At 25.7% G+C, this 21,898-nt stretch overlaps 1 protein-coding gene across 1 annotated transcript in view; it reads left to right on the top strand.

The window, feature by feature from the left end:
• The first annotated feature begins 5,292 nt into the window (after positions 1-5,292).
• The window catches only part of LOC135923847 (putative histone-lysine N-methyltransferase 1), a 36,199-nt gene continuing 19,593 nt past the window's right edge, over positions 5,293-21,898 (top strand). The window contains exon 1 of the mRNA XM_065458824.1: positions 5,293-5,367. Coding sequence (XP_065314896.1) covers positions 5,358-5,367 — 10 coding nt within the window. The 5' untranslated portion in view covers positions 5,293-5,357. The remainder of the gene's footprint in view (positions 5,368-21,898) is intronic.

The following is a 21,898-nucleotide window of genomic DNA, read 5'->3' as shown; positions in this document are numbered from 1 at the left end:
CTGCATTCCCTAATTTAACAATTTTATATAAATATTTATTAAACATTCCTACTCATGCCGAAAGTCATTAGTAAAATTAAATTAATTAAAACAAGACTTCGTAGTACCATGAAAGATCCATTTCGGAATTTTTTTTTATTTAAATTAAATATTGATGAAATTATAAATACTCTCGCTTTCTCTTCTTCTAATTTGTCTAAATTATTAATTTAAAAATAATATTTTTATAGTAAATATTTTTTTTACATTTTATTTATATTATATATTAAAGATTGGATGAAATTAAAATTATTTTTAAAATTTATGGGTATCAAAAAATAATTAACCATTTTTTAGAGTGGGGCGGGGGGTTACTTTTCAGAGGGGTATTCTCCATCGCTCAGAAAGTGTAGGGGCCATTGTTGTATGGTTTTAAAAAAATATAATTTTACAATTATAATTAATACAAATGAATCAAAATATAAATAATTCTTATTGCAAATACAATATTTTATTAAAAATAGTATAATATAAAAAATATATAAATATTATGACTAAGAATTCATTATAATTAAGTTTTGCATATAAAAATTTTATGAATAAGAACACAATATAATCATATAGAAATTTTATGATTTGAATTTATAAAGAGAGGTCTACTTTTCTCTGAGATTTGGCCAATTCATCTAGATTCAAATTTCTATCTAGAATAATTTCCTTATAAATATTTAATAGGGCTAATCCATTTAAACGGTTTTTACCAGTTCTATTTCAAAAATAAGTTTTTAACCTTTTCAAAGTTGAAAAAGATCTTTCATTAGTGTAGGTACTAATCGGTAAAGTAGTTAAAATAAAAAGCAATGTTTTTATATCAGGCAGGGAATCTAAAGTGCAATTATACATGGAAAAGGCCTGCAAAACATTTTTTGGTCTCAAAGAGTATTTCTATCAAGATTTTTATTCCAAAATTTGACATCAGAAAGTAACTTATCATACGATCCTGATAAATCATCAGAATAAAACTCTGAGATTTTCTTAATATCCTTCAAGTGTAATCAACAATTCAGACTCAACAGGAAGAAGAAAATAGAAGCTTTTTAAAATAAAATTGTGACTAATAAATCTTTCCTTTAATTGAAATAAAAATGTATCAATAAGAGGAATAAAAATATTTATTTTATAAAAATCTTCAATTTGGACTGTCTAGAAACTACTCTAGGTTCGAAAATTTCAATCCCAAGCATATAAGCGATCTCCTTTACTTTCTCGTATATTTCATGTAATTTTTCATCTACATTATCTCGGATATTTATAAATATTTCAACAATATCCTTCCCCCTAATCATAACCTCCCTTAAATCCAAATCAATTATTTGTAGAATTTCGCTAAAATCATATGTATAATTAAATAAAAAATATACACATTGAATTGATATAAATTGTGGCTTAGTAATAACAAAAGATTTTCAGCATCTGCGGAATCTTTTTCTTTGGATATGTAGGATTCGAGCAGTGCAAAAATAACTTCATATAATTCAATGAAAAGTCTCACTGATTGTTGTCTTTCAATAAATCTAGTTGGACAAAATCTTTTTAGTTTTTTGTTTGAATCAATATCATCAAACATTGAGATAAAAAGCTGCCTCTTCTTGGGTGGTGTGAAATAGTCACAAACCGACAATATTGTTTCTAAATTTTAAAAAATATATTAGAATTATAAAAAGATATCTATAATACATAATAAAATAAAATCTAATAAATTCCAATTAAATTAAAATATTTTTACGTAAACTGTTCCGGATGTCTCGAATTTCGCATGCCTCAGATATCATCAAATTTAGGCTGAACTACAGTGAAGATATAGAGCTGTGCTATATTGCTTTCTTATTCTTGACTGTACACCTTTAACGTGACCACCCACCAAGGGAGCTCCATCATATCCTTGGCCTCTCATTAGATTTAAATTTAAATCTAGGTCTTGAAGGGATGATTTCTTTGGCCATCGTCTCTGATTTAGTGTCATGTAAGTCAATAAATTGAACAAAGAGTCTTCATTTTAAAATCACCTGATTCAATATCAATAAACCTTACTGCGAAGGATAATTTCTCTATGTTACCAACATCCGAAGTCTCAACCGCCAAAACACTAAAAAATGGTGACCCTTTCACTTTTGTAGAATTTCTTTCAATATGAACCTATTGTATATGGCTAGTATTTCATTTTGAATACTCTAATTGCAAGATTTTAATAAAAGATATTATAAATGAATACCAACCATAGTCATTTGAGCATTTTGTAACCAAATCAGCTGATGGCTGATTTTCACTAGCAACATTCATATATATTCTAATTCAAATTATATAAATTTTATAAATAAATTACAACATACCTTGAGTTGATTACGATGTAAAATTTTCCTATATCCATGCTAAAGGATTTTTCTTTTATTTAAAAATTGATTATAAAAAATAAACTAAAATTTTAAAAACTATGTAATTAGTTTAACAATATAAATTTAATTATTAAATTTTTAAATATCTAATTTAACTATGCCAGAAAATATTTACAATATATCTTTTTTGTTATTTAATATTTTAAGTTCATATAATTTTTAATATTTATTTTTAAACCATGTGATCATTTAAAATTGAAAATTCTTATTTGTATTTTTGAACCCCCCCCCCCTTCCCCCACCCCTCTTGTCTACACCACTTCTAATGCCATTTTAACTACCAAGCCTTCCTGTCTATCAGATGAAAATTTTGAAAAAAATTGTTATTAAAAATTAATAAGAAAATTTTTTTTATAAATATAAATATTTTTTTATTGGCTAATATTTTATTTATAATTATATTATCAAAATAAAACTATATTATTTTTTAACATGGCTAATATATTGTGTTAAAATATATAAGACATTTATTTATATTAAATTTAATTTTTAAAAAATTTTGTGAAATTTTGAACGAACGTGAACATTCCTTTTTTTTGAAAGTGAACGTGAACGCGTTTGATTTTGCCAATGAACGTTAATGTTTACAGCACTAAATTAATATGATCATATAAATAAATATTTCAAAATAAAATAGTCACCATTGCAATATTAACCACGTGATATTAAATTCACTATAATATCTTCACGATATATGTTTCGCCAAATAGTTTTCTTTATATTGTCGTCGCAATTTTTTCCCAGTAATGACTTCGCTATAAAATTTTTGCGATTATTGATTCGCGATAAAAGTTTTGCTATAATGTATTCACTTTAAAGGTTTCGCGATTAGGGTTTTGCTATAAAAATTAGGGATATTTGTTCCGCGATATTGTCTTCGCGGAATACTATTCGCTAAAGTGGATTTGGAATAAAAGTTTTGCTATAAAATCCATTCACAATAACGAAACGGTGAAAGTTTCGCTGAATTGACATGGAATCATTTTATGATTGTTTGAATAATTCTAAAACAATTTATAATGAAGCGCGAATAAAATATTTATTAAATATGAATTTTGAAGCGTGATTAGAATAACAATGGAATTTTTAATTTTTACCGAGATTTTTTTTTGTGCGAATTTTTATCTGTGGGATTTTTATTCATGTTATTTTCCCCAAGAGAATGATTAATAATTATTTTATTATCATTGTACACACACAGTATTAGTATGCCAATTATCAGAAACTCCTTTCCTTAAGGATAATACTTAAGAATTTTTGAGTTAATTTTCAAATAGTGATTAATTAAAAGGGTGTTCATTGCCGGACGAAATCATGCTCAGCTTGCTTAATTTAAATGTGTCTCCACTAAAATATTTTTTTATTTGAGGAAATTTTTTAATATGAGTTATGTTTAAATTAAAAATAATTGACTCTTTAGCCACATATGATAAATACTGATAAATCACGGTATATTGATTAAATATTATTGTACTATTTATTCTTCAATCATTAATTATCCTGTTCAACATTAATATGAGAGACTAGCAGATATCTAAATTTTAAGCCCAGCATGGATTTAAAACTTTTTAATTTTGAAGCCCTGTCTTAATTTTATTTGGCCCATCCGTCTTTTTATTTTTCAAAATTTTTGAATTTTGTTATCTTAAATAATTTTGGCTGTATGTAGATTGTTTCAAAAGGAAATTTAAAACATAAGTAGTAAATTAACACGCTCCATTATATGATTTTTATTAATTTTTAAATCGGCCAATGTTTTTGAAAATAATAAATTTTGTAAAAATGTCTTTACGGCTTTTTGATCTAGGCCTGCAGGTCTCCAATTTTTATAAACCAAAAGTTATGAACTTTAAATGTAGTATTGATAAAGTATCATAAATCAAAAATAGTATGAATGAATTATAGTTTCAAACATTGTGGTTTAATTTTTAAAATTTAATACATTATCTGAAATAATTCTTGTTTTTTTTAACTCAATACAAGTTTAGTTAATGTACATCCTTATAATTTCTTTATTCTCCAATTTTTAATATATTTTATTAAATTTGTCACGAAATTTATCTAATTCATATTTTTTTAAAAAATATATAATTTTTATATTTTATAATTATAACAATTTTATTGTTGATCATGCGTTAGTTTTTCTTTTCTAACTAAAATCTACAAATTTTGATATTAAATTTTATAGGAGGAAATTTAATTTTTCAAAAAACACTAATTAATTATCAGTATAATATTAATATTTTTACTAAAATTTCTTATTATGAATATATTAAAGATATGAAATTAAGTTGAGTAGTTGAATCAACTTTTAATAAGAATCAATACAATATTTAAAAAATTTTTAATAAAGGGTTATGATTTTATAATTTTTACTAAATAATAAGATGCTAAATATTTAATATAATAACCACATAAATATATCTTATAGGAAATATTACCAAATAAATAGATAATGAAATTTATGACAGATATATGATTTTATTTATAGCGCATTTCAAATCGTTTTCCAGATTTTAAATCAATTGCAACTTTAATTCCCTATCATATATAATTTATTTTAGTGGCCTTTTTCTTTCAGTTTTACTCTTTTGTTTTAACAATTAAATAAAATATTTATCTCAATCAAATTTCAGACAAATTATTTCGAAATTATATTTATAACTTAATAATCCAAAACATATTGGGCATATAAGCTTTAGACAAAATTTTATATGTTTCTTTTTAAACTCAATTTAAAAAAAATATTTAAATAAATATATTATTTTTCCACAATCAATTTTTTTGGCTACATCATCTGTTTTAATTCATAAAATATTATTAAATTTATTTTGTTTATTTTATTTATAGGAAATTTTAATATTTTACCTTGGCTTAAATTTTGGAAAAGCCTATATTTTTATATTCAAATCGGTGAAGAAAGATATGGAAAAGAGTAAGTATTTAAAATTAATTTTAGTTTTTTTTAAAGTTTTGAATAAAATAATGTTAAAAATTTATATGAATAATTTTTAACACATCTATCTTTTATTTGTGTTTTTTAGATATAAAATAAGTAAACCTTTGGGGGTATTTTAAAGTTATCATCACCTTATGGAAAAATCTATAATTTAAAAAAAAATGGTGTCCATGCTTTTCTGAATATAATTCAGAGTTAAGAATAATAATTAAGTTGAGTTAGGTTGCCTAAGGATTTTTTTTCTTAAAAAAGCTTTCATTATATACAATTTTTACGAAAATAAAATATAACCAATGAGAAGGGGGGGGGGGATTGGCAATTTGACAGCTTTCGTAAATATCATTTTAGGCTAAACTTTCCCCTTCATTCTCTCCGTCCCTTTCTTCACAAAAAGGTGTAAAATAGTATGTCATAATACCTAATATTTTTAAAAAGAAGTAAAAGTTAATAATTTTTTATAACAATGGTATAATTGAAATTTTTAAGAAAAATGTTTTTTTAAAAAATAAGTTTAAAATCAAAAAGAAATAATAACCCAAAGGACTTCAGTAACCTAAGAATCTCCAATAAATTTGGTAGGAAAACCCCCCAAAGCCCCCTCTCCAACTTCTTCGTTAAAATTCTGGATACGCTTTTGGTCGCTTATTGTAAAATATGTAAACAAATTAGGTATGAAATGTTGAACATCATTTCTCTCAATTGTGTGCGGGCGCGACTAGAGAAAAATAATTGAATCTCAGATGGGATTATTAGGCACAATTACATATAAAATTAATTTTATGATTCCAAATTTTTTTAAACCCTCTTTTTAAAAAGCAACTCTAACCTTTCAAATGTTAAAAGTAAAAATAAAAGAGAGCGGAGTTATATGGCGGGTGTTTTGCTCTTTTTCAATAAAATTTTCTCTTATTTTATAAAATAAAATAATTGTATCATTTGGGTTTGGTAAAAATAGGAAATTTAAAACATCAAAATTATCTTAGACTCTTGATCGATCATTACAAATATAATTAGTAGAAATATTAGGGTTTAAGGGTTAGCACTTAAAAATATTTTAGAAAATCATTGCCATGAGAAATTATTTCTTCACAAATTTGCCATCCCTTTGCCATAACCCCAAGGGTAGTGAGTTAACTTAAATGGCTAACAATTATTCTAGATAACGAAATCATTGACTACGTTTATTCTATAGTAGCCTAGATATTGAGAAAAATATCCTAAAAATTTCATAAAATTTAACCTACACAAAGTGTTAATTTTTTCCTTGTACAGTCTACCAAACGATTTTGAAGCATGAAGCACTAAATTTCTAGAGAAATTAAGAATTATATTATATTGGAATAAGCTTCAGAATTAGTGCTTCAAAATGTTTAGTTAACTTATTCTTAAAGCATGATGTCATAATTTTTATTTAGCTTATAACTAGGTTTCTGTTTATTGACTGACAAAACTGATGAATTATTAAGTATAAATTAAAAATTAAGTATTGGCTCAAATCAGATATTAAGTGCTTATATAATTTCCGTTCTGGCATGATGGCATTTTTTAATCTTCGACATGATAGTTTTTATTTAGCTTATAACCCGCGGTCTTCAATTGTAGTTGGACAAACTTATTATGAAATTAATAAGTACCAATTAGGCATCAAATATTAGCGTAAATTAGATAGTTATAAATTTCTTGATCTGTTAAAAAATATAAATTGAACAAATTAAACCAGAGTTTAACTATCTTTTAAAATAATTAATAGTTCCTTGATATTGAATTATCAGAAACCTTCCTCAAACATTATAAAAAAATTGGCAATTATATTAATGAATCATGATTAATTATTTCACCATTCAATAGAGCAGAAAATTTATTAATATTCATACAGGAAATTTACCCAAGCACGACGGTAGCTTTTAGAATTCTACTGATGATAGCAGTAACCTTTGTAAGCAGAGAAAGGAGTTTTTAAAAGTTAAAGTTAACATTAACCAAAACCATTTGAGGTTAATTATAGCCGATGGAAAATTGACTAGGTTTTCAATGTTATCCATTAAACAGAAATGAGATTTTTTTAAAATATAGATAAAATTTTCCGAAACTTTGGAGCATAAATATATTCGGAAAATTAATCTAGTATGTTACATAACATTATAATATAATATATTCCTTTTTTTTGTAGTTTATAAACGGCGGCATATTTTATTTTATTTTATTTTTCCTTCTAGGAAGGCGCCTGGATGGACAAGAAAAATAATAATTTTTAAAAAAACTATCTAATTTAAACCCCAATCTAAAAAATTTCCATTGGGAAGACTTTTCGGTCTAGAACATTCTTTATATTAATCATTATTTGTTAAATTGAAAGCTTTTTCGGTAATTTAATTTGAAAAATGCTCAAGTTAGGTCAGTTTTATAATATCTTTTTAGTTTATATTGACAAATTTTTCTTCCAAATCTGCTAGCCGCATATAAATTTGTTATATCTTGCTATCGACTAATTTGAATTCGAACTCTATCTCTGTTTCTTTTAAAACTATTTTTTATAACTATATAATAATAAAAAATATTTATAATTCCCCAAATCACACACAAAAAATAAAAAATTTTATTGAAAGGATAAGAGTTCATCCTTAAAATTAATTTTGGAAAAATAATTAAAATTGTCATTTATAATATCGATTTAGAGACAGTCTAAATCTGGATCAATTATATTTAACTGTTTTTTTATGACAAAATCTTCTACCCTTGAGGTCATCGAGGTGTTACTATATTAACTATTTTAACCATTCATAAAAATTCTATAAAATTAATTTATTCATGTTAGAAATATATTTTTATATAAAATTTCTATAGAATGATCTAAAAATTACGTCTAGACTTATCGTTTCAATAAGAAATTCAACTAAATATTTATTCATCGGCTAATAATCGATATTAAAAAAAAGGTCTCTTTTTAAAAAATTTAAATAAACAATTTTGGTTGATATTTATAATTATTAATATATGATATATTATAATATAAAATATCATAAATTAAAAATTGTAAATTCTTAATTACGATAGATTCAACTAATTATTTTTCTTTTTCAGGTTTATAAAAAATATTTGTATTTTCAAAAGGAGTAAGAACGCTATAGTTTAATTTAATTTTAAACAATTATTTTCTAAATATCAGAATCAGACACTTCAAAAATTGTTTTATTTATAATAAATACTTCCAACGGGGTATCATAATTTATAAGAGGCGGTGGGGGGGGGGGCAATTTTTTAAAAAGTTTGATAAATCTATAGCTGTTAAAAATAAAATGTTGATTTTTTAAGCCAGACTGTAAGTGCGTTGCAACTCGCTAAAAAAACTAAAAATATTTTAAAAATAAATATTATATTGAACGTGGATAGAAAGTAGATTAGATCTACATATACGTATGCCTATGTTTCTCTCGAAGAAAGAGATAGCTGATAATTTTTCCAAGAGCATTTTTAAGAAGAAAAGGGCCTGCACTAAATTGCCAAGTTTATAGTTGACCACAGTGACAATTTTAGTAAACATGATTGAGGTAACAATTGGAGAATAGATTGAAATAGAAAGATCTAAAATAATAATCAGAATATATATAAACATAAATAAAATAATTTTACTACTACTTTATTACATGCTCCAACATAATTATAAAATAATAAGATATAAAAATTAAAAAGCAAAGGGTTAAAACGAAATAAAAATTAAGAAAGAAAACTTTCCCAAAAATTGGAAAGTGGTATAATATTCACAAAATCTCAATTATATATCTTTTCTTTAATAATCGTTTACATAGTCTGTAATCTTAAATAATATCGTAATAATTCTTTTAATTTGAATAATACATTTTTCGTTTCCATCTAAATATTATAACACCCTTCCACTTAAATTAGACCCACCATTCTGCGAAATACCAACTTCCCTTCTATTTCTGCTTTAATAATCTTGTACCTCACCATGGCTAATCTTCTTTTATTACTTATCCGATGACTTGTGTTCCTTGTCTCGCATTCTTTAACTTCTAATGACTGTTTATATCCGATTACCGCTTTATTGCCTTTACAAGTTTACCCTAAGTAAACGATTAGCTCTTTATTTCTGTAAGCGATTGATTAACCAGATTAACGCTTGCTTTTCAAAGATTAATAATTTCCAGTCAACAATTATCGATTGATACTTTACAACTTTGTTTCTTCTAGTCCTTTTTAAATTCTTTTGATAAATTATCCTAGTCTTTGCTTGTTTATAACGGTCTCTTAAACTAATGATTAGCCAGTGGCGCCGTTAGGAGTTTTCCTTATGGATCTTTTATCTAAAGGCTCGGTATTTTCTTATATCTAAAACCTTATTAATGCATTTTAAAATAGTCTTTATCATTTCTTCGTTGGTATTTCCCTAGAGTCCCATAAGTATTATCCCCTTAGTTACAGCCATCTTCTTCCATGAGATAAATAGTTTTATGTGCTAATATATTAATATAAATACCCAGCAAATAAGCTTGGATTATTGTTGTTATTGTTAAACAGCTAGATTTAACCGTTTTTAAATTAGAATTTAAGCCAAAATAATATTATGCAAGCCTTGAGATTTTGCTACTAGATGTCCATTAACATCCACTAGCTAAGATAAAATAGAAGAATTAAATTTTTTTTTAAGAATTAGATATATGTGAACAGTAAACGAGCAATTGATATGGCTCATTCCAAATCTTACCAACTTAATGATCGCACCATTTTTTTAACCTTATGTATATTTTTATTTGCTAAAATGTAACCTAGCTGTATAAATAATGGAAACATTATAGATGTATATTGGACTGCTATCTATAATTCTAGTGATATTTTATCTCATCATGTTAATCATATTAACTTTTCATCAAAAGAATATTAACATTTTGATAAGTTTATTTAGATATAGATGTGGAAAAAAATTAATTAATTTGTTTTAAAATTAATAGAATTTTTTTATGAGCTAGATATTTGCAGATTCAATTTTCTATTATTGATTCATTCATAGGTTTTTTTTTATTACCTTGTATTATTTTAAATCTTTTATTACATTATTATTTTTAAACTTAATTGTTTGCTTTTTACTTTTATAAAAGGTTATCTGCATCAATTTATCGATAATTATCACTTAAATTTAATTTTTTTAAAATACAATATTTGGACATAGAGCCCTTAAGTTATTGACACAAGGTATACCCTAAGGACCCCTGCCCTTCCCATCAGTTTAACTATCATAAAATTTAAAGAACCACTTAAATCATATCTATTCTGCCCTCCCCACCGTTGTTTCGTAGGATGTGCCGAATTTAAAAATTTTCTAGTTTTTATTACTTTTATTTTAAAATCGCATCTTAATACATTGTTTTGTATTACATATAGAATCCATATTTATTTTAATTTAAACAATATAATCTTTCAAAATCATAATTCATTTCCTTTGTGAAAATAACTCTTCTGAAATTAAAATGTAATTGTTAGATAAATATAAATGTGACAAATTTTCGTAAATTGCAAATTTAATTCCTAGAATATTATAAAAATATTATTATAATATCTATCTGAACATAATTTAAAATAAATATACAATTCTTTGATTCTGAATAATGGCTCACACTTTCTGCCTAACTCTTCCATATACAATGAACTGGTATTCGAAAGACGAGGATTCAGAAATTAATTTGTTGGAATTATATTAGAAATATTTTTGGAAAAACCAAACCCTAAAAAAGATTTCTATTTGCCTTCATAGATTTTAACCCTTAATTTTCATTCATGTCATATTTGAATTGAAACAGTCAAATAAGTTAATAGTTGGATTTATAAATTTTTTAATGTTAGCTTACCTAAATATTCGAGGTAACTTACTGAATTTATTTTTGTATGTTAAGCTTATTTACTTGAAGAAAAATTACTACGGTCCAAATTAATATTTAAGAAAAAATTCATTTAGTTTTTATTAATATAAAATTTTAAAAAATTAAAATTTAGGAATTATGAAAAACACCCGGGGCACCTATTATTCTTGCGTTGCGCATCATAGCGCTTCTTTATTTTTATATTTTAAATTTTTTTATATAAAAATGTTAATTCTAAATAAATAAATGAAAATAAATTGTCATATAATTTATAAAAAATAAGTCAATCCCTTCTTAAAAATGGCTAATCATACCCCGCCAAAACTTGCCCCAGTAAATTACCATAAATATTGTTAATATTTTTATTTTATACATGATAAAATTGAGTTTATTTAAATATTTAGAATTGATATTAAGTCTGAATAACATTTATAAAATATTTTATTAAATGTAAAAAATTAAAAAGTTAATTGACGTGTTAAAATTTAAATTTGCATTTAAAATTTTTCATGATCAATAATTATGTGTGTAACATTTTTAAACAAACTTAAGTTTATTAAAATACATATTTGACTTAAATTTCAAATTTTAAAGTTTATTAGTTTTTAAATTGTTTGAGAAGAAATTGCCTGCCCCGGGATTGCACTATCCCCGATCTCCCCTAATGATGAAAGATGCCAATGGGAGAGGTTTTGTAGGATAAAAATGGGATCTTAGTGTTATGGGCTTCCCACTTCATAAAAAATACTTGTATTGTTAGAAAGATAAAAAATAGGTAGTTAAATAAGAATGCTCAAAGCACTTACAAATAGAGGGTCAGAATAGAGTGAACTTCCTAAACTATAATTACTAAAACATCAGGAACAGTAAAGATTGAAAGGATTGCTTCTTTATAAAATAGCTTTCATTAAATGAGAGATACCCTATAACTGGCGAAGAAGTCTTATAAATTAAATTTTTGAAAGTAAAGGGAAAGTGACTGTTGAAAGAATTATAGTGAATATTTATTAGTAATAAACAACACGGATTCAGAGCAAGAAAATCAACTATGGACATAATATTTACCATAAGGATTTTGATAAAAATTTTTGGAGAAAAACAAAAAGGTCTCCACTTTTTGCTACTTGATTTGGACGAGGAAACTTTTATTATGACATTTGAGAAGAAAACGGAGATAAGTGGAAGTGATAAATGAATAATAGCTATAGGAATGAACCTGATATATCTAGAGGCTTTTTGAAGTAAAATAAGGTTTATATCTGGGTTCAGCACTGTGTATCTTTTTATTTATGGTGGTTCTAACGATAACCAAGGCAGGCAGAGAACTATGGTGTGTAAGAATTTTGAAGTAAGATATAAGACATCTGAAGAGAAGCTAGTCAAGTTATATTGGGAAAAAAGTGGAGGCGTTGTGGTGGAAAAAAATAAAAAGTTAGAGTCCTAATAAATGAAGGGATTTAATTAGGGGGATTTGAGTTTGCTGGGACTGGGTCAAAGATGACATAAGTTAGGAATTAATAGTGGCGGGAAATATGAGTTTTAAAAGGAATTTCCAACCGTACCTAAATGAATGAGAGAATTATAATGAAAAACAAGATTGTATTGCAAGCTTTAAATTAAAAAAAATTTTTTTGGTTTTAACATTTTATGAACCTTATACAGTGCTAAACTTGCCTAAATTAAGTTCTTTAATTTCTAATGTCAAAATAATTTTTTATTAATGGAATAAGGGAAAAATTTTATCTCCTCCTACCTAAAATTATATATGCTATTTTACTAAGCTATATTGTCAATGGTATATCTTATCGATGTTTTTTCATTTAATAAGATTAAAATAATAATCCTATTTACTGTGAGAAATATTTTAAAATATTAAAACTATATATTTTTTCACTATTATTCTCACGAGTTTCAATTTATAATCATATAAATACAAATATTGGTAATTATAATTTATATTTCATATCAAAGATTTTATAAGTAAATAGTATTACCAGTGGCGTAGGCGAGAGAGGGAAGGGGGTGCCTAACTCTCCCCATGGAAAATATGATGAGGTAAAATATTTGTTTTCATAATACTTTTATTTGATATCTAGAAGAAAATTTACTTCCATTTCTTTTATATTGATAAAATCATCTCCTATATTTTTTTTTACTTGTTAATTTTCTAGACAAAATAATCTCAGAAATTTATTCCATATAAAAAATTGCCTGAAAATATATTTAAAATAAATCTTTATAATCAAATTTTCACAAAAAATTTCTTGCAAATTATAATTTGAAAACATTAAAAATCGGGACGCTTCCCAGAGTTAATTTGTATGGGGATCATCGACGTTTGACCATTTCTATTTACAATTGTAAATGAGAGAAAAATCAGCTATTATAATCGTTTAATATCATAACCAATCCATTTTATTTTGGTATTACTTTCCAAAGATGCCACAAGTTATTTGACTACTTTTTATGTTACTACTTCTAAATTATAAGAGTATAAAAGTGCAGCCAGAGATCATTTTGCTGAGCTTGATTTTGTTGATTTTTAAAAATGGATAAATGAAGATTTTAGCCAAAATATTATTACCCAAACTTCAGAATTTTATTAATATATGTCCAGTCCAGACCTTTCTGCCATCTTTGGAAATTTTCCAAGCTTGTGTAATTTAATATTGCCAAAAATATCAAGTCAGCCTCGAGCCATTTAACAACACTAGCCAGAGACATCGAGTCTCATATTTGAAATTATATATCTGATTTTTATAATCATGATAGTAATTTTTTAAGATATTTCATTTATTTAATTTTATTATTATTGCTTTGGTGCTTCTAGATTCTCTTCTATCTTAAATTTTTCTACTAATTTTAATTTTCATATTTTGATATTAACATTTTTATTTAATTTATACTTACCAAACGACTTTCAAAAGTTTGGAAACTTCATGCTTATTAAAAATGAGTCTTAATATGATTCAGATTCATATCAAATTTTTGAAAATATAATTCCAATCAAAATATGAGATTACACGATTTTACTTATATCTATTAAATAACCCAACAAAAAAAACAAATAATATCTATAAAGATCATAGGCGCATAAGATTCAAAAATATTTTGAAGAGAGGAAAAAGAACCCTTAATGTAATTTTTCTTTTTGAATCACAATTTAAAATCCTATATTTAAATCTCAGGCTAAGGTGTGCCATTTGTTTATTTCGTTTATAATTGGGTTGCTTATTGTTTGGAACAATTGATAAATGAATTATGAGCTCACCCAAATATTCAGTTTTTCTATAATGTTTGTTAGTGCGTGATGTCAATCTTGGCAATTTTTCAATTTGTTTTTGTTTAAGATATCTACCAAACGGATTGAAGCATTATGCACTAATTATTAATATTAGTTTCAGAGTTAATGCTTCCAGAAGCCTCTCATGTTTAAGGCATGATATAGATTTTAGGCGTATTGTTACTTTGTTAGTGAGGAAATTGTTTGAAGAATTAATAAGTAAGGTACTAAATATTAGCGCAAACCATTTACATAGTTCTTCTATTCAATCCTGATCCCAATTTTAGCCGTTTTTTTAATATTTATTTTGCTAATATTTTATATAAATAACATGGAACATTGATCAAATTTTCAGAATAAATTCAATCAGTCGCTATTAAATCGTAAGGTAGCCTAAATTTGTTATTAATAGTTTTTTATTTTATACAAGCTCTACTATACTGATTAAAGCACTAGTTGGAACTAATAAAAAAATATTGACATAGATTTTAGAATTAGTGCTTAAATGTTCAATCAACTTTAATGGCGATAATATTAAGATATTACCTATTTAAAAAGCAAAACATTGATAACCACGGGATATAGATCAATATAGATATGAAATACTTAATTCTTTTTTATTTGAACAAATATTTTGTTAATTTATTTGGTGTTAAACTATGGGAAAAAACATTTTATGCTTTGTATTCGGTATTCAACGGATTAAGACTCAATTCTATAATTTGATGGATTTATTTTAATGCGCTATTTGCCGGAATTTCGCTATACCCAATTACATAGAAAGTGTGCCTATAATTATTTTGTAAGCCAATTCGTATAAAAAAATGCACAAGTCCTCTCGAAGTTATGAAATTAGTCAGTTTGCATTCCAAAAAATGTGTTTAATCAAACCCATCCAGAGTTCTAGCTTAGCATATCTCTCTTATGCAACACCTCCAAGAAAAATAACAATATATATTGTAAGTGAAAAAATGTATAAAATCCAAAATCAAGTACACAATTTATCCTTCTTGATAACAGAGAATGAGATAAAATACTATAATATCACCTAACAATGCATTTAAAAGGCAAATAATTTATGTTAGCTGTTCTGCTGTTCACCATTTTGATACGTTCAATAATTAAAGTTGGTATAGGATTTTACAAATGAATACTTAACATATATTGTTTATATAATTCTTCTCCCTTTACTATCTTTTAATCATCAAACGTAATCAAAATGTCTGACTCAATTAGTCCAGTTTCAAATCATATAAACATTATGATTCTCAGTTTATATAAATATAATATTAAGATGTTAGTCTTATATTTTTTTTATCAAATTGCTTTCCTCGATAAAATATTGATTTTGCCGACTTATAAATATTTAGGCTCAATCAGATCATAGATAGAGATACGATAGAGTCCATCGAACTTATAAATTTTTTAAAAAAGCAATCTAAATTTCTTAGACCTCTCATTTGTGGTCAATAATGTTTTTGTAATTAGATTTACATGAATAATTTTTTATATAAATTTTATATATATCATACGATTCTAGTTTTATAGAGATGTTTTATCTGAAAATTATTTATTAAAATTATTCGTCATTAAAAAATATATATTAATAAAATTTACAAAAGGGTTATTATAATTACGTTTTATAACTAAATCTTAAAGATTAAAATATCATAAATATATTACATTAGTTAAGTATTTTAATAAAAAATATAATATCATACATGTAAATCAGTGGCTAACTATGAGGGGGGGGGGAGGGGGGATCTGCATCTCCTTATGAGGAAATGCAAAATTTTTAAAATTTTCTCTTTTTGTAAAAATAGATATTTAATGCTTATTTTATTATCCTTTATATAAACAATATTATTGAAAATTTTAGTCAAAAATAATTTTTTGCTTATTCAAACCAACCAAATTTTTAAAGGAGTAAATTTTTATTTAAGATAAATCTACCTTATTAATTTTTCAATTATATTATTCCAGGTGAAATGTTTACAAATTTACGCGTTGCTATTAATAAATATATAAAAAACATATTCAATTTCTCGCATTTTTTCCTTATGCGTTAGTTGTAAAATAGAAGATTTTGACAAATTTTTTCTTAAATAGCACTATGATAACCTATATAAAGACCTTTATAGGCCGGGCCGATCTAAAGTCCGCTCCAACCCATAGGCTGTGTATGGGTCTAATATCATATTTTTAAACGGGGCTGGGGCCGGGCCTGGGTTTTTGAATTTTTTTTAAAGGGCTGGGCTTGGGCCTAAAATTATTAAATTTAATTTTATTTAAAAATTGCTAACTTAAATAAATATATTGCTTTTTTTTTCTCCTAATAATAATAAATTTCATTATTGTAGACAAAATGATTGCCTAAATACACGGTTATTTTTATAAATACAATAAATTAAATTTTTGGATATGGGTTTGGACTTGGGGAATTTTTTTGATTATTATGAGATTGGGAATTTTTTTAATATTAGATATGGGCTGGGTCGGTACTAGCCCTTAATTTTTACTGTGGGACTGAGCTGGGCTTGGTCAAAATATTAAGGCCCATGAATGTTTCTGATCCTAACCCTATTATAAGTGTTTATTTATTATTAATAGAAATTCATCATAATGCGATGCATTTTTTGGTAAGTAATTTTTGTCAAAAAAATGTTAATTTTTATTTTTCATTTATAAAGTTTGCCTTATTTTGCCTAATAGTATTTTTGGGGGTATGCCGTTGATGTGAACATGTAGTTTTTTTTATAATTTTGATACGTATATTGCATATACTCATTTAACCTCTTTATCTATATTTATTATATGACTTTTTCTAAATTCAAATTGAATTAAAAGATAAAAATAAATTAATTAAGAGACATGAAACATGTTTTACAATTCTTTTTTATTTCCAGCATTTATTGTCTAAAATTATAAAAACATTTTTAAACTTAGAGACCTAATCTACCTTACTTCTCAAAATTTCCACATCTATCCCAAAATCGGTACATTGAAATAAAACATTTAAAATGGTAATTGATAAAATGTTCGATCTTCAAAATTGTCTCTTAAATATTTAAGCGATACTTCTTTTTTTTCTAAAATACAAAAAAAAACAGCATATTCTATTTTCAAGTATAATGATATTGGTCTTTCATCGGAAATATACACCATTAATCCCGCGATGACCTTACTGTGACCTAGTCGAAAAAATAGACTACACAAAATTAATGGAAGAATGTCCATAAAAATATTTTATTTTCTATTAATGTGCTGAAATTTATTTGTTTGAAAATTTTATCAAAATAGCATTAGTATCTGTGAAATCCTAATATTTAGTTAACTAGTACCTGTAAATTCTTCAATAAATTTCGAGAACCACAAAAATATTAAATCATAAACAAAATTATAATTATGAAGTCAAGCCTTAAGCGTGAAATGGGCCAAACTTTTGGAAACGCGAATGTTTATACAAAATTATTAAGTAGTGCTTTATTAGCAGATTTTATTTCTTTATTCTGGTTGATTGATGGTTTAAAAGGGAAAAAAATTATTGGTAAAAAGAAAAAAATGGTTAAAATTAACAGCATGCCAGAACAGATAATATGGAAGTTTAAAATATGGTTAGATGTCAATACCGCTAAAAGTTTAGCGAGAAATGTATTATCGCGAATGCTATACCCCGAATGTCGATTACAGCGAAATAATATTATAACGAATGCATTATGGCGAATATAATTTCGCGAAGGCATTGCCGCGAATGCATTGCCGCAAATTAGTGCTGTAAACATTTTTAAAAAAATCGAACGCGTTCGCGTTCAACGTTCATTGACAAAAATCGAACGCGTTCGCGTTCAACGTTCATTGACAAAAATCGAACGCGTTCACGTTCACGTTCAAATTCAAAAAAAGGAACGCGTTCAAGTTCATGAACGCGTTCATACGTTCAAAATTTTATGATAAATTTTTTTTTTAATTTAATTTAATATAAATAAATGCCTTATATTTTTCAACACAATATATTAGCCATGATAAAAAATAATAGTTTTATTTTGATAATATAATTATAAATACAATATAATAGAGCGATAAAAAAATAAATTTATAAAAAAGATTTCTTATTAATTTTTAATAATAATTGCTTTTCAAAATTTTCATCTGATAGGCATGAATGCTTGTCAGTTAATACAGCGTTAGCTATACTAAAAACTCACTCAACAGGGGCAGATGAAGGGATTGCGGTGTTATACTTGATAAACAATTCTTTTAAAAGGGGGAATTTATTAAAAACATTTAATGTTTTATCCATTGTTTCAAAAAATTGAGCTATGTTATCATCCTCCAATCTGCCCTCTTCTTCCTCGTCAAATAAAAAGGATATCTCGGAATTGATTTTAAAACAGTGAAATATTTTTGATATTTGGGCCATGGTAATTCTAATTCATCTAATATTGAATTTTGATTTTCAGAATCTGATGATGAAATATTTATATCCATGCAAATGCTAATCTATTAAATTAAAATATAAAATATTCAAATTAATAAACTTTAATCTTATCTTCTCTAGCAGTAGCACTATGGTACGTTAATTGCAATATGAAAAAGGAAAAAGTAAAAACAGCTGATTAAAAAATATAAGACTTTTTTGTTAAAAAATTGGATTAAATATTAATTTTTCAAATAAATAAAAATATAAGACTTTTTTGTTAAAAAATGCGGATTAATATTAATTTTTCAAATAAATAAAAATAAAAAGTGTTTTTAAAATTGAACGAACGTAAAATTGAACGCGTTCATCAAAGAAAAGGAACGCGTTCACGTTCAAAGTTCGTCAAAAAAAAGGAACGCCGTTCATCACCTTTTTTCAAAAAAACGAACTTCGTTCACGAACGCGTTCATCGTTTACAACACTACCGCAAATGCATTAAAATATAATACAGCGAAAATATCATAGCGAATGCATTAGCTCGAATGTAATACCGCGTAAATGTTAATGCGAATTTATTATAGCGAATACATTACAGAATGAATTATTGCGAGTGCATTATCGCGAATTTATTACGGGGAAAGCATTATCGCGAATGCATTGCAGCAAAAGTTATACCGCGAATGCATTATAGCGAATGAATTATCGCGAATGCATTATCGCGAAGGAATTATCGCAAATGCATTGTCGCGAAAATATTAAAGCAAATTTATTATAGCGAATGAATTATGGCGAATGTATTTTAACGCGAGTGCATTATAGCTAATGCATTAACGCGAATGCATTATCGCTTATACATTATCTTAAGTGAATTACATCAGTTGCAATATCGGGAGTTGAGTTTAATGAAAATTATAATTTTTTTATTTATCGGTCTTTAGACAGACAAAGTTGAACCTGGAAATTAAGTTAAAGTTGGGCTTGGGTCTAAAAAATTTTTTTTTGAAAATAGGGCTAAGGCTTTTGATTTTTTCACTCAAAATATATAAAATAAATTCTAAGCAATAAAATAGATTTCTCTAAAAATAGGGCAAAGGAATTAAATTTTTATATTAATTGATTGATAAATAGGCGTTTAGTTATATTTTTCAATTAAATTTGGGACAGGATAGGTTCAGCCTTAAAATTTAAAATAATAGCTAGGCTTGGGCCTAAAAATAAATAAAAATTTTGGATAGAGCTTTGGCTGAATAAATTAAATTTGCATGCGTTATTTTGAATAATTTTGGCTGTATTTTATAAATTGTTTTATACGGAATTTTTGACCAGTAAATTAATATAAATGCTTATGATTTTACTACGGATCAAAATATAATTTAAATTTATTTTTTAAAATCATCTCGGGTTTTGTAAAAAAAAACATATGCCTGGTATACTGTTTGAAACCGTTGTTTAATATTGACTGCTGTTCTTCTACTAAGGGCAGTTATTTAATAACACATGCAACCGTTATAAAACGACTCCTGCCATAATTATTTGAATTCAAAACCATTGATGATCACTTATTTGTTTTGAAAATCGATGTTTTAAAATAATTGGAATAAAATTGATTTTGATTGTTAATAATATTCATTTTTCACTCAAAAACACTGACGGCCATTTTCTATAAAAATTAATGTTTGAAAATAATTTGGATTACTATGACTGCGATTAATATAAGATTGCTAATAAATTAAGTTCTCGCTTAAAAAATATTGGCGGTCATTTTAAAATAAAAATTGATGTTTTGGAATTAAAATGACTGCGATTAATGCAGGAAATTTCAGAAGCAAGAAATCCTATCCCTCCTTCTATTGGGCGTTATTTTTAAAATATATAAATAATAAAAAAAATAAATTCTTAAATAGTAAAGTTGTTATAGCGATAAGCATCCGGCTATAGATCAACATAATGGGAACACGTCTAGCTTATTTTTAAATAAATAAAAATAAATGAGGGTCTTAAATAATTTTTTTACAAATATTAGTATTTCAAATTTTAGTGTTATAGAGTTATAAAAATTTAAAAACGCTACGTTAAATAAATATAGAAACGTCAATTAGGCTGGTTCTCTGGTTTTTTGAAAAAGTCTGAACTTGCTAAATGAGTTACAATATAATTAGAGAGTCTAAATAATTTTCTAAGAGAAAAAGAAATTCGGTGAAAAATATTATCGACCAGGAACTTTCAAAAGGTAACAAATTTATGGTTGCAATATATTTAAAAAATAAAAACATATTAATGATGAACTCCTAACTATAAAGTAAATGGATAAGTAGCAAAGAATTTTAATACATAATGCATTCGCAATAATGCATTCGCGATAACACACTCGCGATAATACATTCGCTGTAATGCATTCGCAATAATGCATTCGCGATAACACACTCGCGATAATACATTCGCTGTAATGCATTCGCAATAATAATTTCGCAGTAATGCATTCGCGTCGCGGTAATGCATTCGCGATAATAATTTTGCGGTAATGCATTCGCTCTAATACATTCGCTATAATGCATTGGCGGTAATACATTCGCTGTAATGCATTCGCGTTAAATGTTTTTGCGGTAACGCACTCGCTATAACGCATTCGCGATACTGATCTCGTTATGTCGCGATAATACATTCGCGGTAATGCATTCGCTCTAATATCTTTTCGTGGTATTCAACATTCGCTGCAATGTATTCGCTACAATACAATGTGATACGTAAAATATCTGGTTTGCGTTATTATTTAGTGCCTTACTTATTGGTTCTTCAATCAATTTCGCCAGTCACTGATAATTCATTCTAGCCAAATAAAAACTAAGATATTGATTTCTGGAAGCATTAACTCTATATACCAATCATTAGTGCGGTACATTTTTGTATTTCAACCCGTTTGTATATTAAAGA

The sequence above is a fragment of the Gordionus sp. m RMFG-2023 genome, chromosome 2 (assembly GCF_954871325.1).
Source record: "Gordionus sp. m RMFG-2023 chromosome 2, tfGorSpeb1-WG-v2, whole genome shotgun sequence".
NCBI lineage: Eukaryota > Metazoa > Nematomorpha > Gordioida > Chordodea > Parachordodidae > Gordionus > Gordionus sp. m RMFG-2023.
This window is presented reverse-complemented; position numbering and strand designations above follow the sequence as displayed.